Source organism: Triticum dicoccoides, chromosome 6B, assembly GCF_002162155.2.
Source record: "Triticum dicoccoides isolate Atlit2015 ecotype Zavitan chromosome 6B, WEW_v2.0, whole genome shotgun sequence".
NCBI lineage: Eukaryota > Viridiplantae > Streptophyta > Magnoliopsida > Poales > Poaceae > Triticum > Triticum dicoccoides.
The window spans coordinates 157,340,754-157,360,889 of NC_041391.1; the positions used below are offsets into that span (position 1 = coordinate 157,340,754).

The following is a 20,136-nucleotide window of genomic DNA, read 5'->3' on the forward strand; positions in this document are numbered from 1 at the left end:
TGGGTGCACTCAGCGTGCCCCCACCGGTTTGCGAAATCCAGTCGACCAGTCGACTGACAGAAAGATTGGCGTCATAAAGCCTAAGGCCGACTGCCAGCAGTTGACCTTAGCCTTGGGGACTACACCCAGTGGGTGCACTCAGCGTGCCCCCACCAGTTTGCGAAATCCAGTCGACCAGTCGACTGACAGAAAGATTGGCATCATAAAGCCTAAGGCCGACTGCCAGCAGTCGACCTTAGCCTTGGGGATTACACCCAGCGGGTGCACTCAGCGTGCCCCCGCTAACACGGAGTTTATTCGACACACCCAGTGGGTGACTAATATAAATTCCGGAAAAGAAAAGTTTTTGGTAGCATATCCAACAGAACAAACAGCGGTCGACTGACCTGGACATTGCTTTGGAGGGCAGAACTGGCGTCATAAGCTGCCTGGCTCGCGTCCCGGATGGTCTTCAGCTGCTCCATCATGAGTCCCGCCTGGCGTATCGCCTCCTTCGCTGCGCCAGCTTGGTCCTCTGGGACGTGGTGCGTCATGAAGAGGGAAGGCTGCTGAGCACTAGTCAGTGGAGTCGCGAAGGTCACCGTGTGTCGAGTGGTGTTCTCCTCCTCCACAGTCAGAATTTCAGGCGCCGGCACATCCTGAGGCACCTTACTGGCGGACGCTTTCCGACTCCTCCTGTGTTTCAGCGGCTCTTCATCCTCATCATCATCAGGAAGATCGATAACAGTGTTGGGTGGAGCTGCGGAGAAGGGTCAGGATCAGAGATCGCGAGTCAGTCGACTAAGAATGGTATTAAGAACACAGTACCTGGATTCGAAGTTGCTGCATCCTCCATCTCGTGGTCATCGGCCCGGGCCGAGGTCTCAGAAGTAGCAGCACTACAACTCCAAAGGATCAGTCGACTAACCTCAGCGTCGACCAGAGATAAAGTTCGCACAAGAATAAGAAAATATGAGCAACACAATTACCCTGATATGGTGGGGATGGACACCTTCATCTTCGGCAGGAGCTTGGTCGGCTTCGAGGAGGCCGCCCTGGGCTGCTTCGGCGCCTTTTCAGTCGGCGCCGGAGAGGTGGTCCGAGGACGCTTGGTCGATTGAGTGGCAGTCGCAACCCCCTTACCACGTTCGGTCGAAGGGTCGTGGACAAGCTTCGACCGCCTTTCTGAGCGCGGTGGAACGACCTCCTCCTCCTCTTCTTCCTCGTCCTCGATGTCATCTTCATCACCTTCATCATCATCATCGTCGTCGTCATCCCCTGCAGCATTCGAGTCCCATTCCTCCTCTTCCTGGCTCTCGCCCCCGCTCGCCTCGCCCCCGCTCGCCTCGCCTTCCTCAGTCGGAGCTTGTGCCCCATTGGGCATCGAGTACAACTCGGTGAAGGCCTAGCAGATGCCCAAACAAGGATCAGTCGACCAGTCGGCAGAGTTAGCAGAAATGAATACAACAAGGACACAATGGAAAGCAGAGCAAGTGTACCTTGTTTGGGACGCTGTTGTGGTCGAGTGGAGGAATCCTTCTGGCTCCGCGCGGGTTGTCCCTGTTTCCGGTAACGGCTACCATCCATCTTTCCAGAGTGACGTCGTCGACTTCTTCTGGATGGACTCTAGTCTCGTCTTCGGGCCCACAGTACAACCACATGCAGTGGCTCCGGAATTGAAGGGGTTGGATGCGACGCCTGAGGAAGACCTCCAGAAGATCCATGCCCGTCACCCCTTCCCGAACCAACTGCACCACGCGCTCCATCAACATCTTCACGTCGACTTTCTCCTCCGGAATCAGCTTCAGAGGGGAGGGCTTGTTCACTCGGTCCATGGTAAACGGAGGGAGTCCACTCGACTGCCCTGGCGTCGACTGGACCTGACAGTAGAACCAAGTCGACTGCCAGCCTCTGACAGACTCGGGAAAGGACATGGGCGGGAAGGTGCTATTATTCCTCACCTGAATCCCCAGGCCCCCACACATTTGGACGACTCGGGTCTTCTCATCACCTGGGCTCGCCTTCTTCACGGTCTGAGAGCGACACGTGAAGATACGTTTGAACAAACCCCAGTGCGGTCGACAGCCCAAGAAACCCTCACACATGGACACGAACGCAGCAAGATAGGCAATGGAGTTTGGGGTAAAATGGTGGAGCTGCGCTCCAAAGAAATTCAAGAAGCCACGGAAGAAAATGCTTGGCGGCAAGGAAAACCCACGATCAACATGAGTGGCCAGAAGCACACACTCACCCTCTTCTGGCTGTGGCTGCCACTCCTTCCCCGGCAACCTCGCAGCTCCATGAGGGATCAAGCCCTCGTTGGCCATGTCGAGGAGGTCCTTCTCCGTGATGGTCGACTGGATCCAGTCTCCTTGAACCCAGCCTTTCGGCAGGCGGGATCTGGACGAGGACCCTCTGCGGCTGGTGGATCTCCCCTTCGCCTTCTCTGATGCCGACGCCTTCTTGGCACGCTCCAGCGCCGCTGTCTTCTCCTTGGCCATGGTCGCCGGAGAGATGCACGAAGGGAAGTGGTGCGGGGGCGAGAGCGAGCACGCTGAGCAGGGAGGAAGGAAGCAGAGGAAGAGAGGGAGAATGCTGAGGCGCAGCACAGAAATCCTCGCCGGGCACATTTATAAGGTCCCTTCCGAGTGGCTGACATGTGGGCCCGGTCGATCTAATCATATCTGTGAGCAGTTATGAGGACTGGATACGTGGCGAAAAAGGCGGCGCGGAGATCGAGGCGTCTATGCCCCGTCCCATCCGAACGCCGCGGTCTGCCCCGCTTCGCGCGCGCTCCCAAATTTCGCGCCCCGCGGAATCCGCGAGCAACAAATCAGTCTGTCAGACGCGGTGTTTCCGGCGATCCGTCGCTCGGAGATCGTCGAAGCTCGAAAGGTCACTCGACACAAAAATAGAATGGATCGAGTCGACCGAAGACAAATTGCTCCCTGTCAACGAAGAGATTCTTTGATCCAGATTAGCGCACAACTAAAGCGCAAAGGTTAATCGGAAACGACGTCAACTCCTTCTTCACTCGAAGCCTCAATCCATTCGGGGGCTAATGATGGGGTTATGTACCTAGGGTAGGGTGATGGACCTGTTCCAAGTAACTTACCCTAGGACATCCCTAGAAGAGGTCGCCTTCCAGTCGACCAACGAGGGTTCACTCGACTGGCCTGAAGGACTCGACCACGAAGACTCACTCGACCACCAGGAGGTCAAGAGGCACTCTGCACCGCAACGGCCTGTAATTAAGTAGACTTTATGATAGTAAAGGCACTTTATGTGGGGCGTTACCAGTAACGCCCCAAACTTAACTCACCTTAAACCCTCTCCTACGTGGGCTGGCTGGGGTCCTGGCGCACTCTATATAAGCCACCCCCCTCCACAGGCAGAAGGGTTCGGCACCCTGTAATCCGTACACTCATAATCCACTCGACCGCCTCCGGGCTCCGAGACGTAGGGCTGTTACTTCTTCCGAGAAGGGCCTGAACTCGTACATCCTTTGTGCTTACAACTTCTCCATAGCTAGGACCTTGCCTCTCCATACCTACCCCCCACTCTACTGTCAGGCTTAGAACCACGACAGGCGGTGCGAGGCTTCAGGAACGGTTTTGCCCGGTACCTTGTCAGAGTGGTGATGTGCAACATTACAGATGAAAATCATGTCCGGTTTTTGCCGGCCGGCGTTGATGGCACCCGCGGGTGTCATTCCCCTCTCTGGAGGCGACGTCGAGTGTGTCGCCAACTCCCTCGTGCTTGGTGTTGGCAGTTGTCTCTGGGCGAAAGCCTTGGTCCTCTGGAGAGGCATGATGGCGGCGTCTGTGACGCCGTTTCTCTGTTGGGAGCATCGTGCGAGGAGACTGAGTTTCCTGTTGGCGCTCCTCCGGTGCTTGTCGTGGCCCTGACTGCTCTTTTCCGGCGCTATGTATGGTCGTCGCGGATGAATCCAAAGGAAGCTAGAGTTGCTGTTCTTTGGAGATGTTTGGTGTCGATCAAGACGCGGCGAGGTGTTTCGGTTTTGGGCAGGTTATTCCGTGTTGTAGTTGTGTTGTCGTGTGTGGCTGTCCTAAGATAGTCGGATGTGCTGTTGTGCTACGCTCGTTGTTCGCAGCGAGTGGTAGATGTCATGTACTAATTTTCTCTCCTTCTATAAAGCTATGGTACGCAATTTGGGTACCCTCGAAAAAAAGACTAATTATGTAATCATGGTTTACACCCAGCGGGACGTTACAACGAGGTAATTAAACAGGACATGAACTGTGAATCTCAGATGACATGACTATATGAGTAGTGAGAAGTTGATTCGTTGACAAACGGCACTTCAGAACCTCCTGTACTTGTTCTTCTTTGGCCTCAACTCTAAATAATAGTTTGCACACAATACATCAGATAAGAAAAATGAATAGATTATTCGCGAATTCGCATCAATTGTATCTAAATAAATATAAATATCCATTAGTAACTGTCAAAACCTAGAAGTTCCTATTTATATGAAAATGTTTTATCATGAGAGTGTTAGTGTGGATGGAACATATGCCCCTACAGTGCATACCAGAAGGAAAAAATATCAGGGTCGGCACATAAAAAAAAGAGCATGGGAGTTGGAAAGTCTGTTAAATGGAGTGCAATGTTGTATACGACACTATGACTAGAGCATGCATCACGAAAGAATTAATTTTATTTTTAATCAAAAGATAATAATTGTATTTCTGAATATCATCAGCAATGAACCGTATTTGAACAAGATCTATGAGGCAAAGTCGCAAAGAACATGACTTCTTCTTTCTTCCATAAAGGGACAATGGATGAAGTTTCACCTGGTTGCTGTGGCCACACTTCTTCTTGCGGCAGTTTGTAGCTCTAAGAGGCAGCCGAGCATAGCACCTGCAAGAGAATAGTGACAAAACGCTAATTAGGACAATCACATCCCTATGATACGCAAACACCACGATGGAACCTCCTTCTAGAAGAAGAAAAAAGGTTGATAATCGCTCCTACATAGTTGCATTGCATCACATCTACACTTATCTCTTAGGGTACACATCACCAACTTCCTTGTCAAGAGCTAAACCATGTACACAAACACAACAATTAGGAAATGGTGTGCCGGGATAGACAATGCCTACTTTTATCACATGTAATGATCGATGCTAGTCACATGTAATCATGTACACACGCAGGCAATTGTGTGGAGAACAGCTAAATAATTGGGGCTTACAGACCAGGAAGGGCTTGGCGAAGGTCGTCTTTGTTTTTCATGAGAGGTTCCGTTAAGGTTCATGGTGGCCAATTGATGAGTTTTTGGGAGATACTTGGTTACGTGACATTTCATTAGCTCTTCAATATTTGATCCTTTATAATATTATAGTTAGGAAGGAGACCACGGTGGCAGCTGTCTTGGGGCTAGCCCATTGAATAGTTAATTTAGCAGAGCCTTACTCAGTGACAAATGAACTAGGTGGATCCGTTTGGTTAGTAGGTTGGTGTCGATCAATTTAATCAAGATGTCTGTACCGTTATAGTGGAGGTGGACTAACAATGGTGTCTTCCCTGTGAAGTCTATGTATGAGGATTTTATAAATTTTGGGTCTACTTTTCGCACAACACATCTAAAAAAACAGAAGTTCTACAATCAAAGTTTTCATGTGATTCTTACAGAGGGAGTTAGTTCTTACAAAAGATAATTTTGCAAAACATAATTGACCGGGTAGCACAAAATGTTCATTTTGTGATTAAGAGAAAACAATCATCATTTATTCATGTCATGTCCATTTGCTACATTGATTTGGTGCATGATTCATGCTACTTTCAATTTATCATGACCAACAAGTATACCAAATTGGTTAAGTAATTGGTTAGGCGGTGGTATTCACCACTGAAGGGTCAAATCCGTGTGGGAGTTTGTGTCCTTCATTGTGCAATTTGAAATTGCCAGAACAATTGTGTTTTTAACCGATCATCTATTTCAAAAATATTTATAGGTTACCTACAGAGCTATGGCATCAATCTGTATGTGATCATCACTACAGCCTGTAGACGTGTGTGGGCTTATGGCCTTCGGGTCCAGCCATTTGGAAACGGCTGCATGTGTTCTGTTCAACTAGTTTGTCTGGTCTGCTAGTACCCGATTATGTGGATGACCTATGTAATTTTTCGTCCGACTGGTTTTGTCATGTTTTGCTGTAAGCATTTCGGTATCAGCTATCGAGACAACGTGATCGCGGTCGCCTGTGTCTTATGATGGATGCTATGACTGCGGGCGCACGCTGACTTGACACGCAGCAGGCTTTGATACTACAGCCACTTGGTGATCTTTGTTTCTTCTCTTCTTTTTATGCTTTCTTTGGGATCTGTCTGTGATGATGTCTCGGCTGTCTATTTTACTCTACTGCACTTAAACCTCTTGTATGGACGCGATGGTGGCTTTATTAATAAAGCGGGATGAAAGCCTATTTCGAATGGATCCCCTTCCTCCCCTCTTGCCCCCCCCCCTCTCGCCCTAGCCGCCCAACCCCCCTCCCCTGCTCGCCGGCCGGGGTCCGGCCTTCCTCCTCTCCTCTCGCCGGTGCTCACTCGCTCCCCTCTCCTGCCTCCTCGCCGGTGGTGCTCTCTCCTCCGCCTTCTCCGCTGCTTGTGCTTGGATCTCGCTTCTGGGCCCTGGCGTCCGATGAGGAAGATTCGCGGTCAGCTGCCTCTTCCCCCCGCTGCCCTTCGCCCTGCCTTGGGGGGGTGGCGCAGCCCCTCGTCGCTCCCCGCTCCCGCAAGTTTGCTCCTGGTGGACGAGATCGGTCGGTGGAGGCGGCTTCGTCGGTTGATGGCTGGATCCGGGTTTCTCGCTGGCGGCGCAAGTCCGGTAAGTTTGCCGTTGCTTCTCCTGGTCCTGGTATCTTGGGCTCTACTCCTGATGGGGAGCTTGGAGGACCCCCATCTCTCTCTCCCGCTTCCTCCTCAGCGGCCTCGTCGCCGGCGGCGGCGACGGCGGGGCCGCTGATGGCACTGGCGTCGTGTGCCCTAGATCTCGAATTCGCCTCGGTGGCCTTCGGGCCGCGGGCCGATCCCCTGCGTGGGCTTGTTGGGCCTCTTGCTTCGTTGCTGCCCAGTCGGCCTACCCCTCCTCCCCCTCTATCGTCAGTGGCTGATTTCCCACCTCTTGTCTCTTCCGGCCCAGTTAGGCCCATCGGCCTGGATCCTGATCCCCATCCCCCTTTAGCCCATCTTGCGCATCGGGCCCAGGTGGGCACGGCTCGGTCGGGCTATATCTGGATACCCCGCGGCTCGTCTCCCCCTCTGCCAGGGTTTCCGGCTTCCTCTTCTGATCTGCGTTGTCACCGTCTCCCCATTCGTCGCCTCATCAGATCTAGCCCTCCTCCACCCCTTCTCCTTCCTTTCGCTGTGGTGCTCACCATGGATAAGTCGCGGGGCTCTTCCTGCAAGGCGGTCTCGGGCAGCAAGCACCGTCGTGAGGACTCCCCTGCCTCCACGGTGGATCTGAAGCTCGAGGCTTCGCTCCGCTCCAAGCTGGAGGCGGAGCAGGTGGCACGCGAGCAGGTGGCTCGTGACCGCGCAGCCTGGGCTTCGGGTCCGGAGTGGTTGCAGCGCTCGGAGAGGGAGAGCGTGCCTGGATCTGGTCCGCAGGGATCTGGATCTGGCCCCTCCCACTCTCCAGCGCTGGACCCGTGGGAGGCGGCGGCGGCCTCTGGCGGTGGGGTTTCTTCTTCCTCTGCTTCCTTGCCTGCTTCGGGCGTGGGGCGTGGTTCGTCTGCTCCGACGCGTTTCCCCCCTCCTCCTCGCCCGGCTGTGGTCGGTACTGGATCTCGTCTGCCGCCCCGGTCCTTCGCAGGGCCGGCGCGTCGGCCGCCCGGCCCAGCCTCTGGGGCGCCTCCCTCTTCGGGAATGGGTGATGGGCTCCTTCCCCCTCCTTCTCTCTTCCGCAATCCCGTCCTTCCTCTACTTCCCAAAGCAACCCCTCTGCGCTCACTTGCTTCGCCTGCCACAGGCCTGGCCATTTCCAATCTCGCTGCTCCAACCCTCCATTCTGCTTGATCTGTCGCTCCGATGGTCACCTCATGGTCAACTGCATGAATAGGCAGAAGCCTCCCTTGGTCCTTCAGTTCAGCTCGGGCCTCCTTGGTTGCGCCTTCTTCGCCTTTGACAGTGACCTGCCTGTCCTGGAGATGGCTCCCCCTCTGTCCAATGCTGCGATTGTCACGGTGAAGGATCAAAAGATTTTGCACCAAACTCTTCTGGAAGGGCTTCGCATATGGGATGAGGCTGGGTGGGATTTGCAAGTAGTGCAGATTTCTGATTATGAGTTTTCGGTGGTGTTTCCCTCCAAAGAGTGTTTACGGATGATTGCCTCGTGTACGAGTTTCACTTTGCCCCTCAACCAATTGGTGGTTTCTGTCAAAGCGGCGTCTTGCAATGGTACGGCAGTTGGTCCTCTCTCCCAAGTTTGGGTTCTGATTGATGATTTGCCTGCTGGTCTTCGCTCAACTGCCTTTCTCATGGCTTTTGGGGTTTTGATTGGGAAGCCCATGGAGGTGGATGAGGATTCTCTGAACAAGGTTGGCCCTGCAAGGATGAAGGTTTGGTGTGTGGATCCCGAACGTGTGCATGGCTCGATTGATATCTTCCCCTCTCCCAATGGTATCAGACTTCGGGTGCGGGTGGAGGGGACGGCTGCTTTTCAGGCTCCACTTCCCCCTCCTCCCCCTTCTAGCCCTTCGGACAAGCATGATAAGGAGGGGGCGGATCTATGGGTGGCCCTAATCAGAGCAATGGATCTAACCTTCGCTTCACCCAATTTGAATGGGATGGTTTGGTTGAATCTGAACGTGAGCTGTTTCATTCCCAAGCCCCCTCTGGTGTTGCGCCCCGCGAGGATGTGGCGATCCCTTCTGCTGCCCCGATAGTCTCTGCTGCTGGTGATGATACGATGAAGCACCAGCCAATGTCAGCTACCCGCATGTCTGGTGCTTGCTCCAACCTTCCGGCCCGACCGCTCTCCCACACTCGCTCGGGAATTGAGGATCTTCCTGCCTCCCCTGCCTGCGACGTGGTGGGATCCCAGTCCCTCCGGAAGAAAAAATCCTCAGTGCACAAATTCTCGGTTAAAAGCAGGAATTCGTCGGGCTCGAAGCAATCCATGACGGGGGTTTGTCGTCGTCTCGACAAGGACATGGGGTCTATGTCTCGTTCGGGCCCTCTCCCGGCCTCTCCTGCTGCACGGTCGCATGCTATTCGGTCTCCTGCGTCCACGGCTCGCAAAGGCAGGCGGGTGGCGAATTCGGGTGGCTCTATCATGGAGCGGGCTGAGAAGCGGGCTGCGGCGAAGGATCTCCCTCCCCCAGGTACTTCCCCCGTCCCCACTTCTGTTTCTTCTCTGGTTCGGTTGGTGTTACCTTACTCTTTCGGATGATCATCTTTTAAATATTATGTCGGACGTGGGTGTGGTGGTTGATACTTCGGTTGGGTCTCCTAGTTCTCTTCTTGCTATCATTCGGGCTAACGAGATGGCTCAGGCGGCCATAGCTAAAGCCAAAGAGGCCGTTGCTTCTCAGGTTGGGGCTTCTAGTAGTCGTCAGGGTGAGGAAGCGGGTGCTGGTTGTGGCCAGCCCCAATCCAACTTGTCTAGGAGGGGCACAAATAAACGAGTTAAATCCTGCGTGGCTAGTAGCAGGTCGAGTCTTCGCATCAAGAATTTATCTTATAAATGAGGGCATTATTCTGGAATATTATAGGGTTCGGTGCTAGGGGGTGCCGCGAACAACTCAAAGATCTGATCCGCTCTAGTTCTATTGACTTTGTGGGGTTGGTTGAAACCTTTAAGGAAGCTTTTTTCCCTAATGACCTCTCTGCTATCGTGGGCATGGACAGATTCAATTGGAACTTTTTACCTGCTTCGGGTCACTTTGGTGGGATCTTGATAGGCTCTAATAAAGATATTTTTGACTTTGTTGCATTTGATCATGGGATCTTTTGGGCTAGTTCTGTTCTTTGTCATAAAGCTTTGAATACTCTCTGTGAGTTTATCGTCGTTTATGGGCCTGCAGATCATTCTTTGTCTCCTTTATTTCATAATGAGCTATCTGTGAAGATCGAATCCTACAATCTCCCGATAGTTATCGGGGGAGACTTTAATCTTCTGCGGTGTCCTTCTGATAAAAGTAACGATATCTTCTCCTGGCCTCTAGCTAATGCCTTTAACGACTTTATTAGTGTCAATGCTATTTGTGAGCTTCCCCGGGGCGGTGCCCGCTATAGCTGGTCCAATCATCTAGCTAACCCTATTAGATCTATGCTCGATAGAGTCTTCATTTGTCCCAGGTGGGATTCCATGTTCCCTAGGGCCTTCCTCGGCACCAAATGCATAGTTGGATCTGACCATACCCCCTTAATTCTTTACGATGGCTCTATCAGCCTTAGGCCTCCGGCTAGATTTCAATTTGATGCCACTTGGCTGTCTGTTGATGGTTTTATCGAGATGGTGGCCTCGAAGATATCCCTCCTTCTTTCCTCCAACTCTCGCTCTTTTGGGCCTCTAGATGATTGGCACTCGTGCTCCTACAACCTTCGTAAATTCCATAGAGGCTGGTCTTGTAACCGTGCGGCGGAGGATCGTCGTACCAAGTCATTCCTTAAGGATCAGATTTCGTCTCTTGATCACGCGGCCGACTCTATTGGGCTTTCTGATGATGGATGGGCGGTGCGATATAACCTTGAGGCCGCCTTAATGCAGTTGCACCACCAGGCTGAGGTTTATTGGCGCCAACGGGGCACTCTCAACTGGACTCTAAAAGGTGACTCCCCCACGGCCTATTTCTTTGCGATCGCGAACGGTAGGAGAAGGCGCTGTGGTATCAACAGCCTGATGATTAATGGTGTGCGATCTTCGGATCAGTCCGCTATTATGGCTCATGTGGTGGACTTCTTCTCTTCGCTATTGGGGGCTAAGCCTCAATCGGGCCTCTCCATCTCCCCTTCCCTTTGGAACATAGGACTTAAAATCTCGCCCGCGGAGAATGCCTCCTTGATGATCCCTCTGTCTGATCAGGAAATCTGGGATGTAGTTAATTCCTCTAACCCTAATGCTGCCTCTGGGCCAGACAGCTTCTCTATTCCTTTCTTTCGGAAATTCTGGCCTCAGTTGAAACAGCTGGTTTGTAAAGTCATCCAGGGTTTTGTCTTGGTACTGTCGATATCGCCCGCCTGAATTACGCTGTGATCTCCCTGATCCCCAAGGTTAAGGGTGCCGATTTAATCTCTCAATTCCGTCCTATTGCTTTGATTAATAACTTCGCCAAATTTCCGGCTAAGGGTTTTGCGAATCGATTGTCGCCGGTTGCGCATATAGTTATTTGCCCCTTCCATCTGCTTTCATCAAAGGTCATTTCATTCTAGATGGTATCTTATCTTAGCACGAGATTGTTCATGACCTTCACTCTCGGAGATCTAAAGCGATTATCCTTAAGTTAGATTTTGAGAAAGCTTATGACTCGGTTAGCTGGACCTTCCTCAAACAGGTCTTGCTTGCAAAAGGCTTCGACGGAGCTTATGTTCATCGTGTCATGCAGTTGGTCTCGGGTGGTCATACTGTCGTTTCTGTAAATGGGTTCATTAGCAACTTCTTCGCCAATGGCAGGGGCCTCCGCCAAGGGGATCCTGCCTCCCCTGTTCTTTTTAATTTTGTGGCCGATGCCTTTTCGTGCATGCTCACTAGGGCGGCCCGTTGTGGTCACATCTCTCCAGTGGTCTCCCATCTTCTACCGGAGGGGGTATCCCACTTGCAATATGCTGATGACACAATTATCTTGGTGGAGCTGGACGACACATGTATTGCCAACCTTAAATTCATCCTGCTTTGTTTCGAAGCTGTATCGGGTCTTAAGATTAATTTATCTAAAAGTGAGGTCCTAGTGACGGGTGTTGATGATGCGGAAGCCTTGCGGCTGGCCAGGCTTCTTAACTGCTCCTTGGGTTCCTTCCCCTTTAAATATCTAGGCCTCCCTATTTCTCCTGTCTTGCTCCATGCTAAGGACTTTGCTCCGGCGGTCGCTAAAGTGGGAAACACGGTGCTCCCCTGGAGGGGGAGATACAATACCAATGCTGGCAAAGTTGCTCTAATTAACTCCTGCTTATCCTCTCTCCCTATGTTTCTTATGGGCTTCTATCTTCTTTCGGCTGGCGTGCATGCTGGCTTCGACAAACATAGGGGAGCCTTTTATTGGAATTCCGCGGATAATAAACGGAAATATAGGCTGGTCTAGTGGCAATATATGTGTAAGCCTAGAAACCTTGGGGGGTTAGGCATTATTAATACTCAGGTGATGAACATATGTTTGCTTATTAAGTGGTGGTGGAAAATTATGACTAGTGGGGCCGATTCCCTTTGGTTTTCGATTCTTAAGGCTAAATACTTCCCACACTCTAGCCCGATGTTTGCCACCGCTCATCGCGGATCTCAGTTCTGGAAATCCCTTGTCAAAGTCAGGCCTACCTTCCTGGAACATGTTAAATTTACCGTTGGTAATGGGACGGCGGTCCGCTTCTGGTTGGACTGGTGGACCGGGGATGCCCCCCTAGCTGTTAGTTTTCCGGTTTTGTTTTCTTATTGCCCTAAACCTGATATCTCCATCGCGGAGGTGGCGGCTAATAACTGGGATCTGGCTTTTCATCGGTCCCTGTCTCCTGAAGAGTTGGAAGACTGGCAAAGTCTCTCTGCCCTCTTCCCCGTGCTCTCGGAGACGTCTGACGCTGTGGTTTGGCCTCATTCGGCCTTTGACAGATTTTCGGTTAAGTCGTTGTACTCTAGGCTTATCGGTGGTACCCTTTCGAGCAGATTTTCTTGTGTCTGGAAGTCCAAAGTCCCTCCTAAGATTAAAATTTTTCTGTGGCAAGCCTTTCGTGGCCGCCTCCCGGCGGCTGACTAGATTAAAAGGTGCAATGGGCCAGGCTCGGAGTTCTGTCATCTTTGTGGTGCCTTGGAGAACTTGGATCACATTTTTTTCAATGCGTGCTGGCTAAGTTGGTTTGGAGTTGTGTCAGATCTTGGCTACAGGTTTCTTGGAATCCTTCCTCATTCTCCGATCTTCGAAACTTAGCCAAAGTTTTGGTTGGGGTTACCAAGAGGGTGTGCTGGGTCAGCCTGGGAGCCTTATGCTGGGCTCTTTGGACTATTAGGAACAAATTTACTATTGAACATATTTTCCCGTCTAAGCCTGCTGACGTTCTTTTCAAATCATGTATACTATTGCAGCAGTGGAGATCATTGACTAAGGATGAAGATCGGGATGCCCTGGACTTGCTCATCGCCAAAATTCGGGCTTCGGCATCCCACATCTCCGGGCTGGACCCCTTCGTCTAATCAGGGTGGCGCTGATTGCGTAGTTTGGTTCTATCTTCTCCCTTCCGGCCTGCGCGCCGTGTATGGCAGGTTGCCTGTATCCCCTCTTCGTTTGCTGGTCCAAATCTTTTGCTCGGTGTACTATACTGCGATGTTTCGCTAGTTGGCTTTGTTTTTGTTCGGTTATGTGACGCTGCCGTGTGGCTTTATTTATAAAGTTGGGCTATGGCCTTTTCTCTAAAAAAGCCTATTTCGAGAACTTTTGCGACCCGATGACTGAGACTTATTTTGTTTAAGGCACATCTAGATGTGTCCTAATTATTGCACATTGAAAGTGACTCAAGCAAGAAAAAAAAAGGAAAATGAAGTATCCGTACGAATCTCCGCCTAAAATTAACGGCATAGGATTTAGATATGCAATACTTATGACACATCTAGAAATGTTTTAGCAAATCCATTTTTTTAATAAAATGACTATGTGTATGGATTATCCGTTTTTGAAAGAAAAATAATACGTATGGCGTTGTACTTTTCGGCAAGGACTCTGAGGCCAAGTTCGTATTTGTAGAAGCACCAGCCTCTGCCGAGGCGTACCACGAGGTGGATCGTAGACTCCTTCTGGACACCGTAGTCGGCCAGGGTGCGTCCGTCCGGCAGCTGCTTCCCAGCGTAGACGAGACGCTGCCTGTCCGACGAGATTCCTAAGACGATCGACGGTGCGACACCGGGTAATTAATTAAAAAAGAAAACCAAGCCGTGGCGTTGGGCATGGACGACGCACGGTATACCTTCCTCGTCTTTGATCTTGGACTTGACATCGTCGACGGTGTCGCTGCTCTCGACCTCCAGGTGGTGGTCTTCACCGTCGGGGCTAGGCTGACAACTTAGTATCACATTTGAGTTAGGGCACAAGAAACCATCAACTCTATGCCTAACCAATAACGTGGAGCATTGATTGTTGGATTTGCTCGCGAAAACAGTGAAACCGACATGTAGGCCCCATCTGTTGGGCTGACGTGGCATTCTTGTGTGGACAATTTTGCTGAGTTGGATGAGGTCCACCTGTCAATGACTTGAGTGCTTATCTTTTTCACTTTTTTCTTTCCCATTTTTCTCATGGGCATTCCAGCAAACAGGCTATGGTCGTGTCTGTAAGCGGCTCCACGACCAGGAAGAGCCAGCTTATGCAGGCGTGCCAAGGAGAAGCTCCGGCGGCGCCACGGCCAGGCGAGCACTAGTAGAAAAGGGGGCAATGGCCCAGGCCAGTTCTGCCCATTAGTCCCGGTTCAATCCAGAACCGGGACCAATGGAGCTATTTGCCCCGGTTCGTGAGCCCAGGGGGCCGGCCGGGCAACGTGGGGCATTGGTCCCGGTTTGTCCGGACCTTTTCGTCCCGGTTGGTGGGACGAACCGGGACCAATGGGCCTGGCTCCTGGCCCACCACTATTGGTCCCGGTTGGTGGTATGAATCGGGACCAAAGGCTTCCCTTTAGCCCCGGTTGATGCCACCAACCGGGACCAATGGTGGTGCCTATATATAGCCCCTCGCGCAAGAGCAGAGCACACTGCTCTGTTTTTTCTGGCCGAGGGGGAGATGGCTTGGTGGTGCTCTAGCTCACCTCCTATGCACACAAGGTGTTCGATGAAATGCCCGAGCCACACTACTTAAGGTTTCTCCTCTCCAAGCTCGACCGTCAAGCTCCATTTTCCTCAATATTTATCTAGGTTTAGTGGTCCGTCACGCCCTGTCCCCGTCTTCACCGCCGTCGATCACCCGCGCCGATCTCATCGCCGGCACCAACGTGGTGAGCCTCTTGTTCTTATCTTCTTTCTGAAAGAAAAAATATTCTTACTTGTATGTTTAGATAGATACTTGTATTATTTTCTTACTTTTATTATTGCATCTTATATAGTGCGATGGTTTTGGTATCCGCCCCCGTCGGCCCTCATCCTATCTATGATTCGGATGTGGTATATATTATCTTTTCATAACTATTGGTTCATTTATTGTGTATGAAAATTATGCTGACCAACGTGACATAGATTTTATTTATCTAGGAGGTTGTTGAACCGGAAATTCCAACCGACCCTATTGTCGAGAGGTTAAATTTAGTTAAAGAAGAAAACAATTTCTTGAAGGAAAAAATAAAAAAAACTTGAGGAGGAGAAGATGATATTGGAGTTGCATGTTGCGGATGTCGTCGATGATCACAAGATCAAGATGGATGCAATGCGCTTGAAGATGAGAAAGATTAGAAAATATGCCATTCATATCGAGGCTTGGTATCATTATGCCGTTGGATCAGTTGTTACCTTGGTTGCGATTATGATCGCATTTGTTTTCACATTGAAATGTTTTACATAGTTTTAATGTATGGTTTAATTAATTTAGATGCTCTGCAGAGCTTTATGTTGTTAGATGAGAACTATGTATGTACTTTGGTTTTTATGTGATGATGAACTTCTATTAATTTGGTCACTTAATTATCTATTCATGATGTTCTGTAATGATTTTTGACACACTCAATTATATATAATGCATGCAGATGAACCGGCAATGGATGTACGGTGACAGACACACCTCCGAGTACATTAAGGGCATGCATGATTTTCTCGAAATGGCTGAGGCAAACAAGCAGAATGGTTTTATGTGTTGTCCATGCCCTATATGTGGGAATACGAAGTCTTACTCTGACCGGAAAATCCTTCACACCCACCTGCTTTACAAGGGTTTCATGCCACACTATAATGTTTGGACGAGGCACGGAGAAATAGGGGTTTTGATGGAAGACGGCGAGGAAGAAGAGTACGATGACAACTATGTGCCCCCTGAATATGGTGATGCTACTGAACATCAAGATGCACCAGACGATATGGACGATGGTGCTGCAACGGGCGAAGCTGCTGAAGATCAAGAGGAACCATACGATGTGCCCGATGATGATGATCTCCGCCGGGTCATTGTCAATGCAAGCACACAATGCGAAAGTCAAAAGGAGAAGCTGAAGTTCGATCGCATGTTAGAGGATCACAAAAAAGGGTTGTACCCCAATTGCGAAGATGGCAACACAAAGCTCGGTATCATACTCAAATTGCTGCAGTGGAAGGCAGAGAATGATGTGCCTGATAAAGGATTTGAGAAGCTACTGAAAATAATGAAGAAGGAGATTCCAAAGGATAACGAATTGCCCGATAGTATATACGCAACAAAGAAGGTCATATGCCCTCAAGGATTGGAGGTGGAGAAGATACATGCATGCCCTAATGACTGCATCCTCTACTGCGGTGCCTACAAGGATCTGAACGCATGCCCGATATGCGGTGCATTGCGGTATAAGATCAGACGAGATGACCCTGGTGATGTTGACGGCGAGCCTCCCAGGAAGAGGGTTCCTGCGAAGGTGATGTGGTAAGCTCCTATAATACCACGGTTGAAACGTCTGTTCAGAAACGGAGAGCATGCCAAGTTGATGCGATGGCACAGTGAGGACCGTAAGAAAGAGGGGAAGTTGAGAGCACCCGCTGACGGGTCGCAGTGGAGAAAAATCGAGAGAAAGTACTGGGATGAGTTTGCAAAGGACCCAAGGAACGTATGGTTTGCTTTAAGCGCGGATGGCATTAATCCTTTCGGGGAGCAGAGCAGCAATCACAGCACTTGGCCCGTGACTCTATGTATGTATAACCTTCCTCCTTGGATGTGCATGAAGCGGGAGTTCATTATGATGCCAGTTCTCATCCAAGACCCTAAGCAACCCGGCAACGACATTGATGTGTACCTAAGGCCATTAGTTGAAGAACTTCTACAGCTGTGGAATGGAAACGGTGTACGTACGTGGGATGAGCACAAAAAGGAGGAACTTGATCTAAAGGCGTTGCTGTTCGTGACCATCAACGATTGGCCCGCTCTCAGTAACCTTTCAGGACAGACAAACAAGGGATACCACGCATGCACGCACTGTTTACTTGACACCGATAGTATATACCTGGGAAGCTGCAGGAAGAATGTGTACCTGGGCCATCGTCGATTTCTTCCGACCAACCATCAATGTCGAAAGAAAGGCAAGCATTTCAAAGGCGAGGAAGATCACCGGAAGAAGCCCGCCATGCGTACCAGTGATCACGTACTTGCTATGGTCAATGATTTACACGTAATCTTTGGAAAGGGTCCCGGCGGACTAGGTGTTCCGAATGACGCTGAGAATCATGCAACCATGTGGAAGAAGAAATCTATATTTTGGGACCTACCCTACTGGAAAGACCTAGAGGTCCGCTCTTCGATCGACGTGATGCACGTGACGAAGAACCTTTGCATGAACCAGCTAGGCTTCTTGGGCGTGTATGGGAAGACAAAAGATACACCTGAGGCACGAGAGGACCTGCAATGCTTGCACGAAAAAGAGGGCATGCCTCCGAAGCAGTATGAAGGTCCTGCCAGCTACGCTCTTACGAAAGAAGAGAAAGAAATATTCTTTCAATGCCTACTCAGTATGAAGGTCCCGACTGGCTTCTCGTCGAATATAAAGGGAATAATAAATATGCCAGAGAAAAAGTTCCAAAACCTAAAGTCTCATGACTGCCACGTGATTATGACGCAACTGCTTCCGGTTGCATTGAGGGGGCTTCTATCGGAAAACGTCCGATTAGCCATTATGAAGCTATGTGCATTCCTCAATGCAATATCTCAGAAGGTGATCGATCCAGAAATCGTACCAACGCTAAGGAGTGATGTGGCGCAATGTCTTGTCAGTTTCGAGCTGGTGTTCCCACCATCCTTCTTCAATATCATGACGCACGTCCTAGTTCATCTAGTTGACGAGATTGTCATTCTAGGGCCCGTATTTCTACACAATATGTACCCCTTTGAGAGGTTCATGGGAGTCCTAAAGAAATATGTTCGTAATCGCGCTAGGCCAGAAGGAAGCATCTCCATGGGCCATCAAACAGAGGATGTCATCGGGTTTTGTGTTGACTTCATTCCTGGCCTTAAGAAGATAGGTCTCCCTAAATCGCGGTATGAGGGGAGACTGACTGGAAAAGGCACGCTTGAAAGGGACTCAATAATATGCAGGGACGGATATTCTTGGTCTCAAGCACACTACACAGTTCTACAGAACTCTACCTTGATGACCCCGTATGTCGATGAACACAAGAACAGTCTGCGCTCCAAACACCCGGAGCAGTGCGACGACTGGATTACATGTGAACACATCAGGACTTTCAGCAGTTGGTTGGAAACACGTCTCAGAGGTGACAACACTGTTTGTGATGAGCTGTACTTGTTGTCCAGGGGACCATCTTCGACTGTAATGATTTGTAAAGGATACGAGATAAATGGGAATACATTTTATACGATTGACCAAGATGAAAAGAGCACCAACCAAAACAGCGGTGTCCGCTTTGATGCAGCAACCGACAAGGGAAATGACACATATTATGGTTACATAGTAGACATATGGGAACTTTACTACGGAGTAGATTTTAAGGTCCTTTTGTTTAAGTGCAAGTGGGTCAATCTGTCAGGAGGCGGGGTACAGGTAGACCCACAGTACGGAATGACAACAGTGGATCTGAAAAATCTTGGGTACACTGATGAACCGTTCGTCCTAGCCAATGATGTGGCACAGGTTATCTATGTGAAGGACATGTCTACCAGACCGAGGAAAAGAAAAGATAAGGAAGCGAATACATCATACAATGAGCCAAAGCGCCACATAGTTCTTTCAGGAAAAAGGGACATCCTGGGAGTGGAGGGCAAGACAGACATGTCTGAAGAGTATGAAAAGTTTTATGAAATTCCCCCCTTCAAAGTCAAGGCTGACCCAAGCATCCTGATAAATGATGAAGATTATCCATGGTTACGGCGCAATAAGCAAACGACACAAGCGAAGAAAAAGTGAAGACTTTCTCCCGCAACTATTATGATGATACCATGCCAAGTTTGTAACTGACGAGTATGATACCATTGTCCGTTTTGTACATGCACATGCTATGCCAACTTTTCCAGAGTTCATTTGAAAACTATGAATTTGAAAACCTCGCCAACCGAAGGGCGCTCACACCTGTTTATAAGCCCGTCCCTCTACACGCCTTGCTGAGCTCACAAACTTGTCATTCACACAAATTTCAAAGAATTCAAATTTGAAAACTAATGGCACAAACAAAAGGTTTATAATTTTGCTGACCTAAAAGCAAAAAGAATTAAAAAATAAAGAAAAAAACCAAAAGAAAATAAATAATGCAGAAAACAAAAAAAAACTTGAAAAAAATAAAAATAGCAACAATAAGTATTTTGTTGTAAGTAGAAACAAAATAAAATAAATAAAGCAACAAAGAAAACAAAATAATGTTTTCAAATTGGAAAACTAATGGCACTAACAGAAAGTTTATAATTTTTCTAAAACTAAAAGCAAAAAGAATTAAAAAATAAAGCAAAAAACTACAAAAATAAATAATAATGCAGAAAACAAAACGAAAAAACTGGAAAAAAATAGTGCCGCCTACTAGACCCCCACGGCCTGAATACGACTAGAAACCCTACATGTGCCGGGATTCAGGCCCGCAGGAGGCCAAGTAGGCACACAGGCACATAGCTAGTGATAGATTAGGCCCGAAAGCCTGCAGTTGAGAGGAGCTCGAGAGGGTGGGCCCAGCAGCGCTTATAAACCACTTTCGAGCTCTCTCAACTAGCGAGGTGGGACTAAACTTTTGGGCGCGGCGCAGCACAAGGCCTTTGGTCCCGGTTGGTGGCACCAACCGGGACTAAAGGGGGCATTGGTCCCGGTTCGTGGCACCAACCGGGACCAATGCCCCCC

At 49.7% G+C, this 20,136-nt stretch overlaps 1 protein-coding gene across 1 annotated transcript in view; it reads right to left on the minus strand.

The window, feature by feature from the left end:
- Positions 1–4,303: 4,303 nt before the first annotated feature.
- The window catches only part of LOC119320952 (ubiquitin-60S ribosomal protein L40-like), a 23,497-nt gene continuing 7,664 nt past the window's right edge, over positions 4,304–20,136 (minus strand). The window contains exons 2-6 of the mRNA XM_037594847.1: positions 14,113–14,200; positions 13,840–14,025; positions 5,576–5,591; positions 4,800–4,866; positions 4,304–4,339 (exon numbers count right to left, since the gene is read on the minus strand). Coding sequence (XP_037450744.1) covers positions 4,304–4,339; positions 4,800–4,866; positions 5,576–5,591; positions 13,840–14,025; positions 14,113–14,200 — 393 coding nt within the window. The remainder of the gene's footprint in view (positions 4,340–4,799; positions 4,867–5,575; positions 5,592–13,839; positions 14,026–14,112; positions 14,201–20,136) is intronic.